This window comes from Mytilinidion resinicola (assembly GCF_010093595.1).
Source record: "Mytilinidion resinicola strain CBS 304.34 unplaced genomic scaffold BDZ99scaffold_20, whole genome shotgun sequence".
Classification (NCBI taxonomy): domain Eukaryota; kingdom Fungi; phylum Ascomycota; class Dothideomycetes; order Mytilinidiales; family Mytilinidiaceae; genus Mytilinidion; species Mytilinidion resinicola.
Genome location: NW_022985456.1, coordinates 354,376 through 372,394, shown reverse-complemented (window position 1 = coordinate 372,394; position 18,019 = coordinate 354,376). Strand labels below are relative to the sequence as shown.

The 18,019-nt window shown below is 56.3% G+C and overlaps 5 protein-coding genes across 5 annotated transcripts; 2 read left to right on the top strand and 3 right to left on the bottom strand.

Annotated features, from left to right (window-relative positions):
* Positions 1-165: 165 nt before the first annotated feature.
* On the top strand, positions 166-1,785 carry BDZ99DRAFT_467122 (uncharacterized protein). Its single transcript, XM_033720947.1, has one exon. The coding sequence runs from the start codon at positions 383-385 to the stop codon at positions 1,556-1,558; it is 1,176 nt and encodes a 391-aa protein (XP_033571847.1). The 5' UTR covers positions 166-382; the 3' UTR covers positions 1,559-1,785.
* Positions 1,786-2,190: 405 nt separating this feature from the next.
* BDZ99DRAFT_467121 (60S ribosomal protein) lies at positions 2,191-3,551 on the bottom strand. Its single transcript, XM_033720946.1, has 4 exons — positions 3,459-3,551; positions 3,351-3,398; positions 2,814-3,240; positions 2,191-2,685 (listed from the first exon to the last, which is right to left on the bottom strand). Exons 1-4 carry the CDS (start codon positions 3,502-3,504, stop codon positions 2,625-2,627), a joined length of 582 nt encoding a protein of 193 aa, XP_033571846.1. The 5' UTR covers positions 3,505-3,551; the 3' UTR covers positions 2,191-2,624.
* A 357-nt stretch (positions 3,552-3,908) lies between these two features.
* BDZ99DRAFT_467120 (S-adenosyl-L-homocysteine hydrolase-like protein) lies at positions 3,909-5,922 on the bottom strand. Its single transcript, XM_033720945.1, has 5 exons — positions 5,657-5,922; positions 5,478-5,604; positions 4,821-5,428; positions 4,338-4,773; positions 3,909-4,285 (listed from the first exon to the last, which is right to left on the bottom strand). Exons 1-5 carry the CDS (start codon positions 5,826-5,828, stop codon positions 4,273-4,275), a joined length of 1,356 nt encoding a protein of 451 aa, XP_033571845.1. The 5' UTR covers positions 5,829-5,922; the 3' UTR covers positions 3,909-4,272.
* A 1,398-nt stretch (positions 5,923-7,320) lies between these two features.
* BDZ99DRAFT_451377 (P-loop containing nucleoside triphosphate hydrolase protein) lies at positions 7,321-12,364 on the bottom strand. The gene is made up of 11 exons (XM_033718210.1): positions 11,470-12,364; positions 11,338-11,418; positions 10,990-11,293; positions 10,768-10,941; positions 10,635-10,721; positions 9,777-10,582; positions 8,842-9,343; positions 8,759-8,792; positions 8,066-8,710; positions 7,733-8,000; positions 7,321-7,668 (listed from the first exon to the last, which is right to left on the bottom strand). The coding sequence occupies exons 1-11, from the start codon at positions 12,262-12,264 to the stop codon at positions 7,648-7,650; spliced, it is 3,717 nt and encodes a 1,238-aa protein (XP_033571844.1). The 5' UTR covers positions 12,265-12,364; the 3' UTR covers positions 7,321-7,647.
* Positions 12,365-14,047: 1,683 nt separating this feature from the next.
* On the top strand, positions 14,048-17,875 carry BDZ99DRAFT_451376 (uncharacterized protein; the record flags this gene model as incomplete). The annotated part of the gene is made up of 2 exons (XM_033718209.1): positions 14,048-14,299; positions 14,504-17,875. Exons 1-2 carry the CDS (start codon positions 14,282-14,284, stop codon positions 17,873-17,875), a joined length of 3,390 nt encoding a protein of 1,129 aa, XP_033571843.1. The 5' UTR covers positions 14,048-14,281.
* Between the last annotated feature and the right edge of the window lie 144 nt (positions 17,876-18,019).

Genomic DNA, 18,019 nt, shown 5'->3' with positions numbered 1-18,019 from the left:
GCTCACACGCTGATAACATATGCACTAACACCGGATATCAGTATCGGTGCAACCTCATAGTCAGCAGTCCTATGTCACGTGGCTAGACTTGGCAAAGCCCGAGCCTCAGAGTGGTCTAAGCGAAAGCTCTACATCCACGAACCTCAACCTCAGCCTTAGCTTCAGCAGACCACCTCCAGCATACAACCAATAGCGAACCTGAGACTGCTGCTGCTAGGAAATCCTTACTAGTAGACGCTGTTTAGAGTAGCCCGACGACTTTACATCTCGTCTCGGGGGAAGATCTCTGCCGCCTACGCAACCACCTCGCAGGCAGCTAGGCGCGGCACCGCCGTCCACGACCTTATCTAACACCGGCCATATTGAGGCTGTCTGCTTCGCCATGGCGAGAACGAAGAAATCGATGTCGAAAAAGAAGAGGGGTGTCTCACTTCGCGAGATCACGAAGAAGTTGCATGCTATGAAGAAACTCAGCCCTAGAGTTGCAAAGACCTCGAAATCCGCTCAGGCCACGACGCCGAAGAAGACCACAGCGAAAAAGGAACCCCGTGTATCAGACCACAAGACGCCAAAAACCAAGAAGCCACACACCCCCAAAACCCTCAGAACCCTCAGAACCAAAGTCGCCAAGACCTCGAAACCCGCTCAAACTCCCAACTCCCCCGGCACCAGCTTCATGAACCTCTCGGGCGAGCTGCGCAACATGATCTACGACCACGCCCTCGTCTACCCCTCCAAGGTCCAGGTGAGCTGGGGCACGACCAAGAAGCCGCGGAGCCACCACGTCGCCCGCGGCGGCGCGTACCGGCCCCCGACCGGCGTGCCCGCGCTGCTCCAAGTGTGCCGCCAGGTCCGGCAGGAAGGGCTCTCCATCTTCTACAGCGCGAACACGTTCGCGTTCCACGAGGACCACGACGTGCGCGCGCGCGACCCCCGCTTCGACATCCGCATGATCGGCAGCGTGTGGTACGTGTGCACGCGGCCGACGACGTGGCGCTTCGAGCGGTGGCTGACCAGCCTCGGGGACAACGTGCGGTGGCTGCGGCACATCCACCTGTGCTTCCACACGCGGGAGGCCAAGGGGCTGCGGGTCCGCTACCAGGGGGATTTCTTCCCGTGGGTCAAGTTCGCGGCGCAGCATCCTGAGGCGGACGTCGTGGTCGCGTCGGGCGAGAACGATGTGCACCATTGCTGCGGCTGCTATTACGCGGACCGCCCGGGAGAGGTGGCGAAGCTGGCGGAGAAGTTCCCCGTCTTGCGCGAGCCGGCGTGGGTGGAGGAAATTCGGGCGGGGAATATCAGGGGTTTCGTGGGGGAGACGGTTACGATGGGCGGCCTGAGGACTATACAGGCACAGGGGCCGTGGGAGGTTCAGGTTAAGGAGATCACGTATAGCGAGCAGGTGAGAGAGGCTATGGATGAAGACGATTGGCAGGAGGTTTGCGAGAAACTGAGCTTGTCGCACAGCTTCACGTTGGTGCGGAAGAGTGCGAAAGGGAAGGGTAACTTTGGCATGATTGTCGAGGCTAAGCCGGAGGTAATCGTGTTGGACGACTGATGGCTCCGGGCTAGGAGAGATTTTTTAAAGGCTTTGCACTTGTTTTGGCGTATCAAGGATGCAGGTGTCTAATTTGGGTCTTTGGAGGCTAGTTTCGAGTGGTTAAAACTCTTAGTAAGAATATTTTGCGACCTTTTTTGGTTGGCTACAACTCTCAGTGTCGCTCAGCGACCCCTTAAAGATCAAGAGATATCCATACCGTTCTTCATGCGGTAATAATAGTGGTAGAACGGCACAGACTAAGCATGTCCCCTGTCCTTCTGAATCCCTATCAAAACGTAGAAGCGCACGCAGGTTCCTGGCAAGGCCCTGTACTAAGCTCTTAGAAGAGCCTTTTTTTTGGGGGGGGGGGGGGAGATAATCAGACTATCAAAACCCCCCAATATCGAGAAGTGCTGCAGAGAAGTATGCGCGACGTCATGGGGTCACGCGCTTTCCCTATTGAATCAAATTTCATCGATGGCAGTAATACATAGTCGTACGCATTATTCTCCAACGGCCCATCAGCACCCATAGAACGTACGGGGACTCCTTCCTAATGAAATCATCGTTATGCGACGCCCTTTGCGCTGTTGGCGTCACTAAGTTCCATGATTCGAGCGTGACCCACCGAGGTGGATGTTGGGGGTGACGGAGCGGAGAAGAGTTGCGAAGAAAGCTGTAAATAGCCTGTGATTACAGTGAGAGTACATGAGAGAGAATCGTGGAGGTGATGAGAGTCTGATCAGCGTAGAAACACATTAGCATCCATCCCCCCTTTGAAAACTCCAGGTTAGCAGAACCAGATCACACCAAAAGATTAGACTCGAACATCATCCGCGAATTGTCATGTGGGTTAGACGAGGTATAATTCCGATCCCAGCTATCTTCACGACGGCAGCTAGAATACAGCAGTTGCAGCGGAGCCGCCTTGAATCGTTCAGCTTGTTCGCATTTTTGTGAGAACATCGACTCCCTTGCATTGAAGTGAAGTTTGTATTTCCCCAACCCCCGCCTATCGCCCACGCAAAAGGAAAAGGAAGGTCCCCCAAAACAATGCATGCACGGTGACTAGGAAGGATCCCGCTCAGTCCTGAACGATATTGCCTCGCTCTGACACGTAGAGACCGTCCAAGAACTTTCGAATACTGTGGGAAGAGAGATCTGTTAGCGAGCCATTCAATTCGTTGACACTGATATCCTAGATGGAGAGCTCTCTGAAGAATCCTAACGGTGTGGTGTGGAGGATATGGACGGAAGAAAAGGGTAAACTCACTCCTTATTCCGCACCTTGCAAATCTGTTGAATGCTCGCCGCACTTTGGCTGACATTGTCCAGACTGTTCCCGCTCAACTCCAGCTGATCCTTGACATTGGCGCTCATGGCGACCTCAACGCCCTCGTGCATGCGCACCCGCCGGGTGATCTTCTCGCCGATAAAGTTGCGGATCTCCACCTCGGTGATACCGTCGTCCTTCTTCTCAACGTTGACGTTGATTGGGAAATGGGCGTAGACGTAGCGCATCTTGTACAGGTAGCCCTTGGTGACGCCGATGATGAGGTTGTTGATCAGGGTGCGGACGGTGCGCAGCGCGGCCACGGATTTGCGCACGCCATGGAACAGCTCGATTTTGATCGTGTTGGGCAGCGAGGGGACTTTGCTGAAGGAGACGCTGAGGTGGGAGAGGTCCTTGGATAGTTTGCCTGTGCCGATTCAAAATTCCAAACGTTAGCCGCAGTCCCTTTCAAGCCATTCCATTAATTTCAACAGCGGTGTTTCCCATCCTTGAGAGTGCGAATTGGATAGGCCATACCTCGTGGTCCCTCGACAGTTACGATTCTCCGCTTGATAGCGATCTTGACTATATTCGCGGTCAGCGCCTTGTCCAGTCACCCCTCACTTCGGTGCCGCCAGAACTTACCACCCTCTGGAATTTCCAGCAGCTCTTCCGACTGGATGTACCTCATCTTGGACGTATGTGGCGGGACGGTCTGGGGTGGAGAGGGAAATCAGGCCAAATCGTAAAGTTCGTCGAAGTCTCATGGTGGGCGATTTTCGCTTGTGTGGCGCCCAGCCGCTAGTGGCCCGATCAGGAAAGGCGCATATTTGCTCCAACTCCGGGCTCCGAAGAAACATCACCCGTAATTTAAATTTATTAAGAGGACGATGGATCCTCAGGGTTGCAGAAAAGCATTCCTCACACGCATTGGACCGATTGTATTCTCAAGCCAACCGACGTTCCGTTATTAGAGATTAGAGCTCTCATCAAGCTTACACGGACTTCGATAACACACATCGAAGCATTATTCTCACAGATCACAAAGGCAAACCTCGAACGGGGACAAGCATTGGAAGTATTACGAGCACAAGGCCCATCTCGATTCATCTTCGCTAGACCTGCCTCGCAAGCCCTCACTATGTAATCCTCTACAGCCGCCTTCTCACCAACTCGCCTCTCACCATCCCATCTCCCCTTCAAGCCCCTTGAAGAAAATATAGAATCATCTCATCTACACGGCCATGGTTGAAAGGCCGCTAGGGATGCAACGCCGGAAACTCGCTCCCAGGAAATAGCCTAAAACCCCACCCATCTTTTGTGAAGAAAAGACGGTTTATGCACCCCATTGGTAGGATGAGAACAATGCCGTTGAAGACAATTATAAACTTTTGGATATCATTCCCAGTTCATGACCTCGTGTTGAAACATTCACACATGTTCGAAAGAAAAAGAGAGATTAGTAGCGGTAGCTGTGATAAGGTTAGCGTCGTTCTTGCTGGAAAGTAGGGAGGATATGCTTACATGTCGCTCTTGTAGGGTCCGTTCACTGGTAGACCAAGGTACTCGGCCTGGACGTCAGACAGCTTGGATAGCTTGACGTTCACGTGGTCCAGATGTAGCAGAGCAACCTGCTCGTCCAAGATCTTGGGGAGGACGTAGACACCAACGTCGAGCTTGCCAGTGCTGCCGAACTCAACGTACTTCTTGCTGAAAGCCTCGTCGCTGGCCTTGAAGAGCAGGATCTGGGCAAGAACCTGGTTGGTGAAAGAGCACGACATGACGAAGGAAGAGTGACCGGTGGCACAGCCAAGGTTGACGAGACGGCCCTCGGCGAGGAGGATGATGTGGCGGCCGTTCTTCATCAGGTAACGGTCGACTTGGGGCTTGATGTTCTGGGCGGACTTGGCGTTTGCCTTTAACCACGCAACATCGATTTCGATGTCGAAGTGACCAATGTCTGATCTCGTTAGCTCGAGCAAGTGAAGATTGCGAACGTGTACATACTGCAAACAATGGCGTCGTTCGGCATAGCCTCGAAGTGAACACCGGTGAGAATGTCTCTGCAGCCAGTCGTGGTGACAAAGATCTGGCCCTGAGGAGCAGCTTCCTCCATGGTGGTGACCTGGTAACCGGAAACAGCGGCCTGAAGAGCGTTGATAGGATCAATCTCAGTGACAATGACACGGGCACCCATGCTGTGAAGAGCCTGAGCGCAACCCTTGCCGACATCACCAAAACCAGCAACAACAGCGACCTTGCCAGCAATCATGACATCGGTGGCACGCTTGATACCATCGACAAGCGACTCACGGCAGCCGTACAAGTTGTCGAACTTGGACTTTGTGACGGAGTCGTTGACGTTGATAGCCGGGACGAGGAGGCCGTGCTCCTTGTCCTTCAGCATCCGGTACAGGTGGTGCACGCCGGTGGTGGTCTCTTCTGAGACACCGTAGCAGTCCTTGAGCATCTCGGGGTACTTCCTGTGGACCAAGGCAGTCAGGTCACCGCCATCGTCGAGGATCAAGTTCAGCTTCTTGCCGTCCTTGAAGGCCGTGAGCTGCTGCTCCAAGCACCACTCGTACTCCTCCTCGGTCTCGCCTTTCCACGCAAAGCTAGTTTTATCAGCCTGGGAAGTCTCAATGTATTCCGGAATCAACGTACACAGGGACGCCGGCAGCAGCAATGGCCGCGGCGGCGTGATCTTGGGTGGAGAAGATGTTGCAGCTGGTCCATGTGAGCTCCGCACCGAGGAACTTGAGCGTCTCGATAAGAACAGCGGTCTGGATGGCTACACGGCGGATTAGCAACAACAACGGCATTTCTAGAGCGGAAGAGCGTACTCATGTGAAGGCAGCCGGCAATACGGGCACCCTTCAATGGCTGGTCCTCAGCGTACTTGGCCCGGGTGGCCATCAGACCAGGCATCTCATTCTCGGCCAACTCGATCTCACGACGACCGAACGCCGCGAGGCTGATGTCGGCGACCTTGGACTTGTGTGCGGGAGCGGACATGGTGGCAATTGAAGAGAGCGAAGGTGCGTGGAGGGTGTAGAGGGTGAGGACTGGGTTATAAGTGGTTCGGAGGAGTGGAAAAGATGAGGGTGAAATGTATTGAGGGGCGTGTCCGGCTTTTTGTAGATTTGAGACCCCGCCCAATTTTCCAGACGGTCCCACCAACGACTCCGAAGAAATCGCCCCCGTGGACTACCAATTCTCCGTTAAGGTCTGGCCATCAACAAAATAACAGCTCGGCGTGTTTTATCTTCACCGTTCCTTTCTTCCTCATACTTCTCATGAAAAATTCACAATTACCAGCGTTTTGTCTCGTAATTCCTGCCCTGAACGCGCTTTCGAACAACCTCACTTGGGGCCTTTCACCTTTCCGCTAGCCTGTCACCTTTCCGCTGGCCTGTCACCTTTCCGTCAACCTGTCAGACGTCAGCACCGGAATCCGATCGGACACGCCCAAGCATCCTTACTAAGACACATTCATCTTCCAGGACCTGCCTCCAGCAAAGCCTAGTCCGGGTTTGCTTGGCTGCAATCAGTTTCGAACTCGCCGATGTATGTTCCCGAATTAGAAGCACTTCGGGGAATGTTTCTACCTACCTTTAATGTACTGGTCAGGTACCATCGTAAACATTTTGTCCGACCACATCTTTCATTCGCGCAGAACGTATCTGATGGGGATCAAACTCCCGTTTTTTCGTCCTCCCTTCCTCCAACCCGAAACCAATGGCATCAATTTCACAATCCATGTTTCAAAAGAGCGAATATTTCAGCTCCTCTATGCCTCTTTACCCAGCGTCCCCAGCCAGAGAAACGGCATTAACACCACTCGTCCCTAACTTCCCGCCTTGAAAATGCCTCACTGCTTGCAGGAATGACAGCTAGCAATGCATTAACTTCCACAGCATCCAGACGAAGTATAGAAATACACCTCACGCACGCAAAGCACACGCCGTGCCACAAGTTTCTCGTACCTCCTTCGCTTGATGCCCTACACGCCCTTACTTCCCCAAATCTCAGTCCCCCCACACAACGGATATCACGAGAGAGATCAAAGGCTCTCTGAACTCTCGAATGACAACGAGTCCGACGGGCCGGCCCATTGCAGAGTCTGAAAAGCAAACTCGTCAACAGAGACACATCACCAGCCACCCAGCACACAGCCCCCCCCAACCCCCAACAGTGACAGCGAGCACAGTCATTTCTCCAAAAAAAGCCACTGGGGTTATACAACTCTAACAGTCTCCCCATTCCAATCTACATTATATACTGCCGCCTCTTTCTCTTTCTTGGCAACCCAGCTCGCACGAAACAATACCCACTCACCCACCCACCCACCCATCCATCCATACTAAAAAACTATCCTACCGCACACACACGCTCGCACGCTATGCAAATCCCCCCCCCCCCCACCTCACTTCACCTCACCTCCACCACGACCCCAAGGATATCAAAGCTAGCTATCCTCCCCCCCACCCAAAACCACAGATTTCTCCGAACGACTGAATCCACGCAAAAAACAACAGCCAGCTCCCCACCTTTTAGTGCAACCCAAGAACAAGGGGACCCAGAAAAAAACACCCAATTTAGAAGTCGATGTACCAAGAACCAGGTAGAGTAGGTAGGCAGGCAGGCTAGCAAGGTAGAATGACAATAAACACTAGAAACATGTAGAACCAAGGGACCAGAGAGAAAAATGATATAGACTGGCCTCAGCTCGACCTCCGGCCGGTCGAAACTTTGCTGTATAGGAAAGATAACCCCAGGGCCCTTTTACAACAAAAGAAAAGAGAAATGGAGTTTTCCAGAAGGAGGGGGGCTATCAGCGCAGCCCGATGACGCTCTGTTACCACTGCTGCGTTAGTCTCAATTCTTCTTGTGTGTGCGAAGGGGGTTATCATGCTTACCATCTCCAGCGTCCAGACCCTCCGAATCCACACTTTCAGCGGCCCATCCACGCCCTCGACGTCGTTCAGCTCAACGCCCTCCCACCAGCATCGCCGCGCGGGCTTCCGCCAGAAGAGGAGCAGCTTCTGCGCCATGCCGACGGCGTTGCTGTTAGCCAGGTCGTTCCCCTTGATGTCGGTCCGGAGACGCGCGAGCGCGATGCTGCAGATGACGGCCTTGTTGGGCTCGCCGGCCCGGTGGCCCCATCTGTCGTCGTGGTTGAAGCCGCTAGGAGTGTGGGATTAGCTCATGCTACTTTTTGCCAGTGAACTTCTGTATTCGGGGAAACATACCCAGCAGTCAACATCTCGATAAGATGTTGCTCTGTCGTTCCCGGCTCCTCGCTCTTCCGAAGCCCAGAGAAGATGCCGTCCTGCTTCAGCAATGCCTTGCCAGCCGCACGCTTGACTTCAATCATCTCCGTCTGCTCGATGTCTCGTCGTGGTGGAATCGCGTAAAAGTCCAGATCTTCCCGCAATACAATGATGCCGGCGCGATCTTGAAGCATGTCGCGTGCCGAGCCATGCATAGGCTCGATAGGGACTGCTTCAGCGTGGTTTTCCGAGCCACCGAGCGTAGTGCCGGCGAGGGTGGAGGGGGAAGGGGGTGAGGTGGGGATGGTTTGTGCAACATGTCGAAAGAACTCGAGCATGTATTGCAGCGAGTTTGGGTCGTACTGGGAAGAGTATATGTTGTCAGATAGATATAATACGGGATTGGAGAGGTGCTTGAGGATCATTTGGATGGAGTTGGAGCGAGCTTGGGGAGGAGTAGGATCGGGACAAGAATCGGAAGTACCAACATCTACGGGGTACACATCACCATCGTGATATGAGTTCATGTGCCCATCTGGTAAAAGGCCGTTCGGGAAGAGTGAGAGAAGCACGAATTCGGGGAGGGTTAGGAGTTCATCCCGAGAGAGCGTGAACCGCGTTCCACTGGCTGGTTTAGCATGATCCAAGAAGGAATGTAGCCGGGTATCCTACCGTAGTTCTAAGGTGATGTTCTCGTCGGATCCACCTATGAGTTTGTGAGCAGTAGTTCCAGGATTTGCTTGGGAATGCCCTACCTCCTAGTGTATTTATTGGCGGTCCGCCGCCTTGCGACACCTGAGTTATGATACTCGCGGGGCCGCCTGTGGATGCCATCACGTATGTGAACGAGTCGAGTGGACTTGACCCTTCGCTGTAGGGTGGGGGAGGCTCTCCGTCGTCGAGGTCCCGGCTGCTGGAACTATCCTTGGTGTCGCGGGGAAGCGCAGCTTTGACAGCAGCAGCCGCAGCTGAGGACGACGACTCGGTGAAGGGTGGAGCAGGAGTAAAGGCCGGGAGAGACTCGCTGGCGCCGCTGGTGACAAAGGGCTTGTTGGGGTCGTGGGCCGCGCTCTCAGCAGGGAAATAGAGAGATGAGAAGGGAGGGGGATAGGGTGATTCACCGGCGGTGGTCAGCGTGGTGTTCTCGGTGGTGGGAGGATCGACCGAGTATGGCGGGCGCGCAGAATCGCAGTCGCGGGACGCTGGACGAGAGTTCAAAGGAGTGACGGGTACGGACAAGCCGTCGCTGGGGTGTGGCTGCGACAAGATGACGGTTGTGCGGTGAACGTGAGGTGGTGGTCGCGGTGCAGGGGCGGAATGCTCCCGGCGGTCAATTGGCAGAGTGGGCGGCCTCAGCAGTGGCCACGCAGCATTGGGAGCGGAGGAGGCAGTGGGAACAGAGCTGTGCGGGCTGGCGTTGGCGTGGGATGTTGGTGTTGGAGTGGAATGATGTCGCGAGGATCGTGGGAGGTAGTCAACAAGCAGGCTGCTCAGACGCTCTTCCCGGCGGAGTGGCGCGTGCCGAATGAGGCATGGGGCGCAGGGCGTCACTGCCGCCCGATATCACATCCACTCGCATACCGAGCGTATCACGAACGGCCATCCACTCGTATGCTGGGCGAATCACGGTAGCTACACTCTCTGGCATACTCTGCTACTTATTTTCTACGCGCGCTCAATGCGCCGTCACCACGCCCGCCTCGTTCGCCTGCGCCGTGATGCGGCGCTTGTAGTCCTTGACGGTGCCGTCGAAGTGCTCGATCGTCCCGTGGTCACATACCCACAAACTGGTACACACGTTCTGCAACATGGTCACGTCGTGACTGACCATCAGCACACCGCCTTGGAAGGCATTCAGCGCCTCCGACAAGGCATCCATCGCCTCGATGTCCAGGTGATTCGACGGCTCGTCCAGCACGAGGATGTGCGGGTTCGTCAGTGAAAGACAGGCAAAGGCCACACGTGACTTCTGTCCTCCGGACAACAGCTCCATCTTCTGCAGCCCCGTCATGCCCGTGATGCCGAACGCGCCCAGATGTCGCCGGTACTCTTCGTCCGACTTGCCCGGGAATTTGGCCGCCATGAACCCGACCGCGCTTGCATTCAGGTCGAGCGCGTCGACGTGATGCTGCGCGAAGAAGCCAAGTCTGAGGCGGGGGTTCTGCGAGATCAAGCCCGTGGTGGGCTGCAGAGCGCCGATAAGGAGCTTCAGCGCCGTCGTCTTACCTGCACCGTTGGGTCCTACTATCCCAATACGCGAGTCAAGTTGAACGTCGAGATCGACATTCTTAAGCAGAACATTCCCAGGAGTGTATCCAAACGTCACACCACTCATCTGAATGATAGGCGGGGACAGCTTCTCGACTTCGGGGAATTTGAAGTGCACTGTGTACTCGCTCTCTGGCTTATCCAATACCGGCATCTTCTCCAGCTTCTTGATCCTCGATTGGGCTTCTGACGACTTAGCAGCATTGTAACGGAACTTGTCGATGAAAGCTAGGTAAAGGCAAGGTCAGCAGATTTCATCAATTTCGCTACTGGCACATACCTTGAAGATGGGCACGCTGAGCCATTTGGTTCTCATATTCTCGCACGGCCGTCTTACGACGTTCCTCCTTGGTAGCATAAAACATGTCTGATAATGTTAGTATTGAGAAATATTGGTATGGGTGGTAGCGTACCAAAGTTAGCGCCCTTGTAGTAATCTAGTCGCTCAGAGTGTTGATGAATAATATCAGTTGCAACTTCGTTCAAGAACGCTCGGTCGTGAGATACTACAAGAACAGTGCTGGGGTAAGTTTGCAGGTAGTTGGACAAGAAAGTGATAGAGGGGACGTCCAACATGTTGGACGGTTCTGGTGTCTATTAGTGACTTTCTCAAGGACCGGGTAGGGAAAATTTACCGTCAAGCAACAGTAGATCGGGCTCGCAGAAAAGGGCTCTGGCTAATGCCAGTCTCATTCTCCAACCACCCGAGAAGGTCTTTGTCGCGAATTGCTGCCTCTCCGGTGAGAAACCCAGACCAGCCAGGATACTTGCTGCACGGGGCTCTGCCTTGTCAGACTCCATCTCAGAGAGCTTGGAGTGGATATCACTAAGAGTGATATCAAGACCCTCTCGTTGATGGTCCAGCTTTGAAGCTTCCACAGCCGTGTCGGCAATCGTGGCTCTTTCCGCTTCAAGCTCAGAAAGCTCTCTTGTGATTTTCTATATTTGTTAGATACGTCTCAAAACGGATAGAGAAGGCTTACGTCCTGCTCCTTAAGCAAATGCTTGCGCCAGACATCGGCATCGAGGACCGCTTGCAAAGCTGGGGTGTCATCACCAGTGATCTGGAATCATGTTAGTATGGAGTGAGCATGACGTGAGCGATTAGCACCAACCTCCTGTTCAACGTGCAGAATTGATATGTGAGTGGGAATGGCGACTTCTCTTCGGCTGAGAGCTCGAAGCAGTGTAGATTTACCAATACCGTTCTGACCTACGAGACCGTATCTACGGCCATACGCCAGAGTGAGGTTGGTGTCATTCAAAATTCGCAGACCACCAATCGAGAGGTCGATGCCGTCAATCTTCACGTCCTTGCTCTTGGTCTGGGAGTCAGCGCCGAGTTGCAGCGGGTTGACCAGCATGAAGAACTCCTCGTAGGACTGGGTCTCGTCGGGGACGTTGAGCAGGCGGGATGCCTCATATTCGACATTTTTCATCTCCTTCTTGTCCTGCTTGGCGCGGATCTTCCGCTCGGCCTTCTCCAGCTTCTTGCGGTCGACCCTCGACTCGACCTTTTTGGCATTGGCAGACTCGAGGTCCACGCCGCCGCCGGTCAGGCCCAGCGTGGAGGAGATGTTGCGCGAGGAGCCCACGTGGATGGCCTGGTCAAGCCTCTTCGCCGAGGGGGCCATCTGCCTCTTCTCGCCGTTGGCGCCATTGGTGGCACTTAGGCGCGAGACGAACTTGTCCACCAGGCCCTGGATGGTCACTTCATTCTCCTTGGACAGATCGCCGGATGCGGACAGTAGGATGGCGGAAATGGTGGAGGCGGCCTCAGCTAGTGGCGAGGGCGCGTTGGGGTCGGCATCAGAGAGGAAGGAGTTGGAGGCATGGGTCAGATAGCCGACGGAATAGTCTGACAGGATGGGGTCGATGTTAGGGATTTGGGCCCTGATTTCAGCCTCCATGATGTGCAGGTGCGTGGTGTCTGGTCGTGCTAGGAGGTACGGTCGCGTACCTAAGGCTGGGCACTGGCAGCCGTGGATAATTTTGGATTTGGCGAAGCGGCAAGGGTGGGGATGATCGCCACCTCCGCTGAACTATTCACGAGGAGTCCGCTCCGTAGCGCTGGCTGGGAGCACGCTGGCTTGGAGCACGCTGGCTTGGAGCACGCCACCACTCTCCGGCGCGCGCCGCCCGCCAGTGAGGGACGTCCTGCCAGCTGCGGTGGAGGGCAAATCTCGTCTGTATGTACCGGTACGTACCCAGTCACGCAGTGTGTGCTCCGCGAGCTGTGAGGGCGTCTCGTGCGCAGAAGATGGCCGGCTCCAAGCTTCCAGAAGGGCTGAAGAAGCGCCGCGCTGGGCCAATCACGCGGGTATCGAAGTGGCTGCTCAAACGCTGCCAGGTTCTGCTTCCTTCATCATAGCCGTCCCTCCCGTCCCTCCGATCCCCTCTCGCCGACGCGTTGTGCAGGCCGGTGCACATCAACCCGCGCCCAGCAGCAGCAGGCTGAGCAATCTGCGGGCCAAACGCGCCATGCCGGCCATCTCCACCAGGCCATCGTGCATCTCCCAGCCGAGGACGATGCACAGCAAGGATGTGCCAGCAGGACGACGCTCGCTGCAGCGCCGATGCTCTCTTCTGTGCTGCCTCCTCGACCGCGCCAGCACTGATATCGACAGTGTCTACGACATCCGCAGCGCCCCCGGCCTCGAAACAGCGCCCCCAGCAGGCGTGGAGACACCGACCGGACGCTGGCCAGGAATCAGGGAAGCGTGCGGTTTGATACACGCCCGCCGCGCCGCATCTAGCCCACTCTGCCTCTGCCGTTCCGATGAGCCTGGCACCCCGGTGCGGTTTGCCCCAAGACGCCCCAGAGGCGTGCTAGACGCGCCGGCGGAGCTGCGCGCCAGGATGGATGCCGCCAGGGCGACGAGGAGGGCCTCCTCCCCCGGCCATTGGCAGCGTGGTGTTGAATTGACCTCAGCCCGACGGCCGTCCGCCGCGAGAGTGACGCCTCTCGTCGAGAGCACGCCGGGCTCCTGGGCGTGTGCGATGCCCCAAAGCAACGGGCGCCTGGCCGCTGCCATTTGACAGAGCGTCTCCTCACCTCGCGCGCTTTGGGGCTGCCGACCGCGGCTCAGCACTCTGCCGCCCCAGAGCCAGCAGGGACAGGCACGCTGCCCGTCTGACGGGCTGGCCAATGTGTTTGGCGATGCGAACATTCGCCCGCCCTGACGTCGCGCCGGTGTGGGCCGGATTGCCTACTGACATATACACAGATCCGCGGCGAAATCACGTCTCAGCGCCCCGAGTTCACCACAGGAGGGGCAGCAATGCTGGTGCGGATGCGGGAGCCGATCCTCGAGCCGGGAGCTGCTCGCGTGCTCGTTGCTGCTGGCGAGGGCTGCGGAGGGCTGCTGCTGGTGAATGTCCGTGTTTGGCGCCATTGTGATGTCGTGAAGGCGAGGCGTGTGACGCTGCTGTCGTATACCTGCCGGTGTGTACTTCGCACAAGGGCCGCACACCACAGGCCCCGCTGCGACATGACGCTCCAGCGCAGGCCCGGCGAGACAGTGGTAACATGCTGCGAGGATGCGAGTGTTGACGGAGCATTCCAGCGCGCCGCCTCCCGCCAAGCTCGTCCACCGCTGGGGCCCTGGCTGCTTAGCGGCCTCTCGCGGCGTCGTTCGCTCGTCTGGCAGTTCACCATCTGGGGCAGGCCGGCCATCGCGACCGCACCTTGCTCTGCTCTCCACTCCCAATCGCCCGCTGCATCCTGACCTCGTCGACCCCTACGCCTCTCCGGCCCTCACTCCGGCGAAGTGTGACTGCGTGCCTGGTGCCCTCTCCTCTCTGCCCGCCCGCCAACCCTCACCACCTCCCTGACGATGCCATAATGCCCACGACCACGCACCGCGTCGTCACGAGTCTCTCCTCGATTGTGCCTTGCAGGTCGCGGCGGCTGGGTCTCCAGCGAGAATGAAAACGGTTCCCACGGTAAGCCCCAAGTCCCCACCTCGCTGCCCGGCTCCATGTTTCCTGCACGCTGCGTGCTGTGCTGTCGTGGATGCTTCACGCCGCACCTGCATCTGGCATCTGGCGTCTGCAGCCCGCGGTGCCCTCTCGCCCTCTCCTTGCCCCATTCCCGTGCACTCGCATCCGAGTCCCACCGCCCGCTGAGCGCTGACCGTCCTGTGATAGCTCTGTGCAACGACAGTGGCAGTTGGTGCTTCCGCCGTGGGACTCGCTTTCGGCCGACTCGACCCTCCCTACGACGCTTCAAACAAGAGGAAGACAAACCCGGCCCAGGTGCTGGACGTCCGCCCAATGCCTTCCGCCAGCCACACCACCACGGCGACCAACACCGCCTTCTCCTTCAGCTCGCCCTTGCCTGTCACCACCGCGGGCTCGTCTCGCATAGCAACGCGCCGCAGTCACGATGGGCGCTTGACACAGCGCAAGCTTGCCAGGAGGATGACGAGCGGCGATGCCGTCGCCCAGTTCCACGATGCTACGAATGATGGCCATGCCCCCTCGGGCGATCACGACCTGAACGACTTCGATCCCACCGCGACCCTTCGCTCCCGCCCGAGCTGGCTCAAGAAGCGCCTTTCCACCATCTCCACCTCGCAGGCCTCGAGCCGCAACTCGAGTCCAGGCCCGATGTCACCGTCGGTTTCAGCCTCGAACGGCTCCATGGCCTTCTCCCACGATGGTTCCACCGCGCCCATGGTCAGCAAACGCTCGCCCTCCCCCTTGCCTCCGAACAAGCTCGTCAAACGTTCCTCATCTGTGCGAGTCGCTCGCGACGCTCCTTCGCAGTCCTCCGGCTCTCGCATGCCCGCCCTTCGCCGCCCAGCCACGAGCCATCAACGGTCCGCAACCCTCCTACGCCGCTCCAGCTTGACAGAACTGCCGATCGAGGACGACTCCTCTTCTGACGAGCCCCAACACACCTCTTTGCCAGACTATGGAGTGCAGTACACACAGTTCTTTAGTGCAAAGGTATCAAAAGAGAAGACGCTTTCCAAAAAGCGGACCCCGTCTGGCACTCCCAAGGCCATCAAGCGCATTTTCCCAGATGACACGCACAGACCAACCCTACTACTAGCCAAGTCGGTCTCAGCATGCTCTATAGAAGTTGACGACTCTTCCAGCCAGGACGGTGAAAGCGTGTATATTGTGAGTAGACCCGGAACGCCGACCGACATTACCACGTTTGTCGCCGGGAATGAAGCACAGCCAGAGAAGTCTTCCAAGCACACCATGGCCGAGGAAGCCGCACAGGAGGGCCGTCCGCGGCGATCTTTCTCGATTAGCGACTTGCTCTCAAGAAAGCAACAGCCACTCAAGACCCCAGGTGCTAAACTAACAAGAAAGTCGAGCAAGCGAGTAGTCTCAGCCCCACTCAACACCATGGGCAGCAGGCAGAGCGTCACGTCCCACGGGCAATTGGACCGGCCATCAAAACGACGAGACATCTCCGACCCTCTTCTTCGTCGGGAAATATACACTTCGCACGGCGACGACTCGAACTATAGTGGACAACATTTCGACTCATCGCCTCTACCACCACTGCCTCGTTCCAATGGCACCCCGCTACAGAATAGCCCCTCGGTCTCTGGAGAGCTACACAGCTCACGTCGAGCGTCAGGTCACGTCCCTCGGTCGCCGACCTTGGTACAAGGCGGTGCCCGGCCATCACGCAATTCGGTGGCTCCCTCCGAGCAAGCCTCGACCTTAATTGGGTCGGACAACGAGGCCCGTGGAACGGGATCTGGTGATGAAGACGAAACGGACTTCCAGAGCGACACGGTTTTCGACTCACTGCGCACTACTACCACCGGCGCTACCCAGAGCACGTCGGGGGCACGTGGGCCCCGCATAGAGACTATCTTTGACGAATCACCGCCACAGATCTCCAAAAGCAAAGTCACAGCCCTACGAGACTTGCTACCAAAGGGAACCTTCCACGACCAGACCGTGTCCAGCATTACAGGTAATCAAAGCATCACCGAGGAAGACGAAAGCGTGTCCACGCCGGTGCGAACAATCATAGCAGACAGGATGGAGAATGAGTCACCGACGACCGCGCGCATGAATGGGAACCCACTATTTCCTTCTCTCATTCAATCCTCTCCCCCGGATATGCCGAAACCACTTAGCTTGGGTACTCTGGAGTGGGACAACGGCGCTGAGGAAGAAGACAATAGATGGTCATTCGATGAAGACGACGAGGCAAGCGATGGGTGGGACGACGATCTTGATCGGATGCCGGCCACTCACACCGCCCTACCTTTATCTTTCAGACACAGCAACCCCGGCCTATTGGATACTGCATCAAGCCCAACCTTCGCAACACCACAGCATCTGCACTTCGACCATGCGGAGCGAGAATCAAGGAGCACGATATTCGATTGGTCAGAGCAGCAACCCACTGATAAAAGCCCGGGCAATCGTACACCGCCACGTCCCAAAACAGTGCATGGGAAGAAAGGCACCGATGGTCGAGGCAGCAGGTCGGTTGGACGTCGGGCACCAAGTGCCTTGCATGCCCGCAGCCAGAGTGTGCCAGTTGTTCCAGATGTCGCTGGCAAGCGTAGTACAGTTGTCACCAACAAGTTTGGAACATGGGGTGTTGGAAGCAAGGGCGTCACTGAAGACTGGAATGATGATTTCGAGTTCACTGACATCAGCGATTCTCCCTCAGGTCGAGCCAACGGAAATGCGCCCCGGATTGACAGCAGCATGTCGATGATTGTTCCGAAGACGATCCAGGAACAACAGAGCAACGTGCTTGCCAACATCGGACTACTGAGAGAATGGGGCCTGCTGATCGAAGAGCTAAAAGAGAAACGTGGCCGCGCACTCATGCTGGGAGTGGTGGAGGGACCAAATGCCAGCATGTGGGAAGAGGTGGATGCAATGATTGAACTGGCCGACCAGGAAGCAGAAGAAGCCCAGGCCCCTCCAGGACTCTCGCCGCCGTCGTCTCCTGGGTTTGACCTGGATGCGTTTGATGACGTGTCAGGGCCTAGTCCCAGTAACGGACGAGGTCGACGCAAGGCCAGCCTATCAGCGAAAGAAGATGCCACCCCCCACATTCCTCACAATACGCGCCCACGACGAAAGTCAATCCTCCCACCTAACCATGACATTTTCGGTGGTCCAAGATCATCGCCTTTACCGACTACCAACGAAAATCACGTTGAGTTCAACCACAGCCAATCAACGCCTCCAGCGTTCAAGCTGCCCACTACCCGGCCACGAAAGGACTCAGAAGCAAAGGCGCGATCTGTGATTGAAGCCTTGCAAAAGCGGAAGAGCGTTCACGAACCAAATCCAAAACTGCAGCCGGTTCCACCGACGAAGAAGGTGCCTTTCGATACGGCAACCTTGCGGCACATTGTTCCATATGTGCACACACTAATGCGCAAGGTCAAAGACGCGCTTCGAGAGGCGGAAGGGCTTCATTTAAGCCCCGGCACGAGTCCGAAAGAACCACCATTCAGCAAAATGTTCCAGACCGAGAACGACTTAGCCACGCAAATAAAATTAATGACGGTCATGTAGATTTCGGCTACGATGTTCCGATGCATCAAGAGTATGTTGGTATATGTGTCCAGCGACCATTGCCGGCCACGAAAAAGAAACGCCTTGGGAAAGTGAAGGGTGGGCAAAAAGGTTTTCCTTAGGGACTTTTTTCCCTTTCACAGC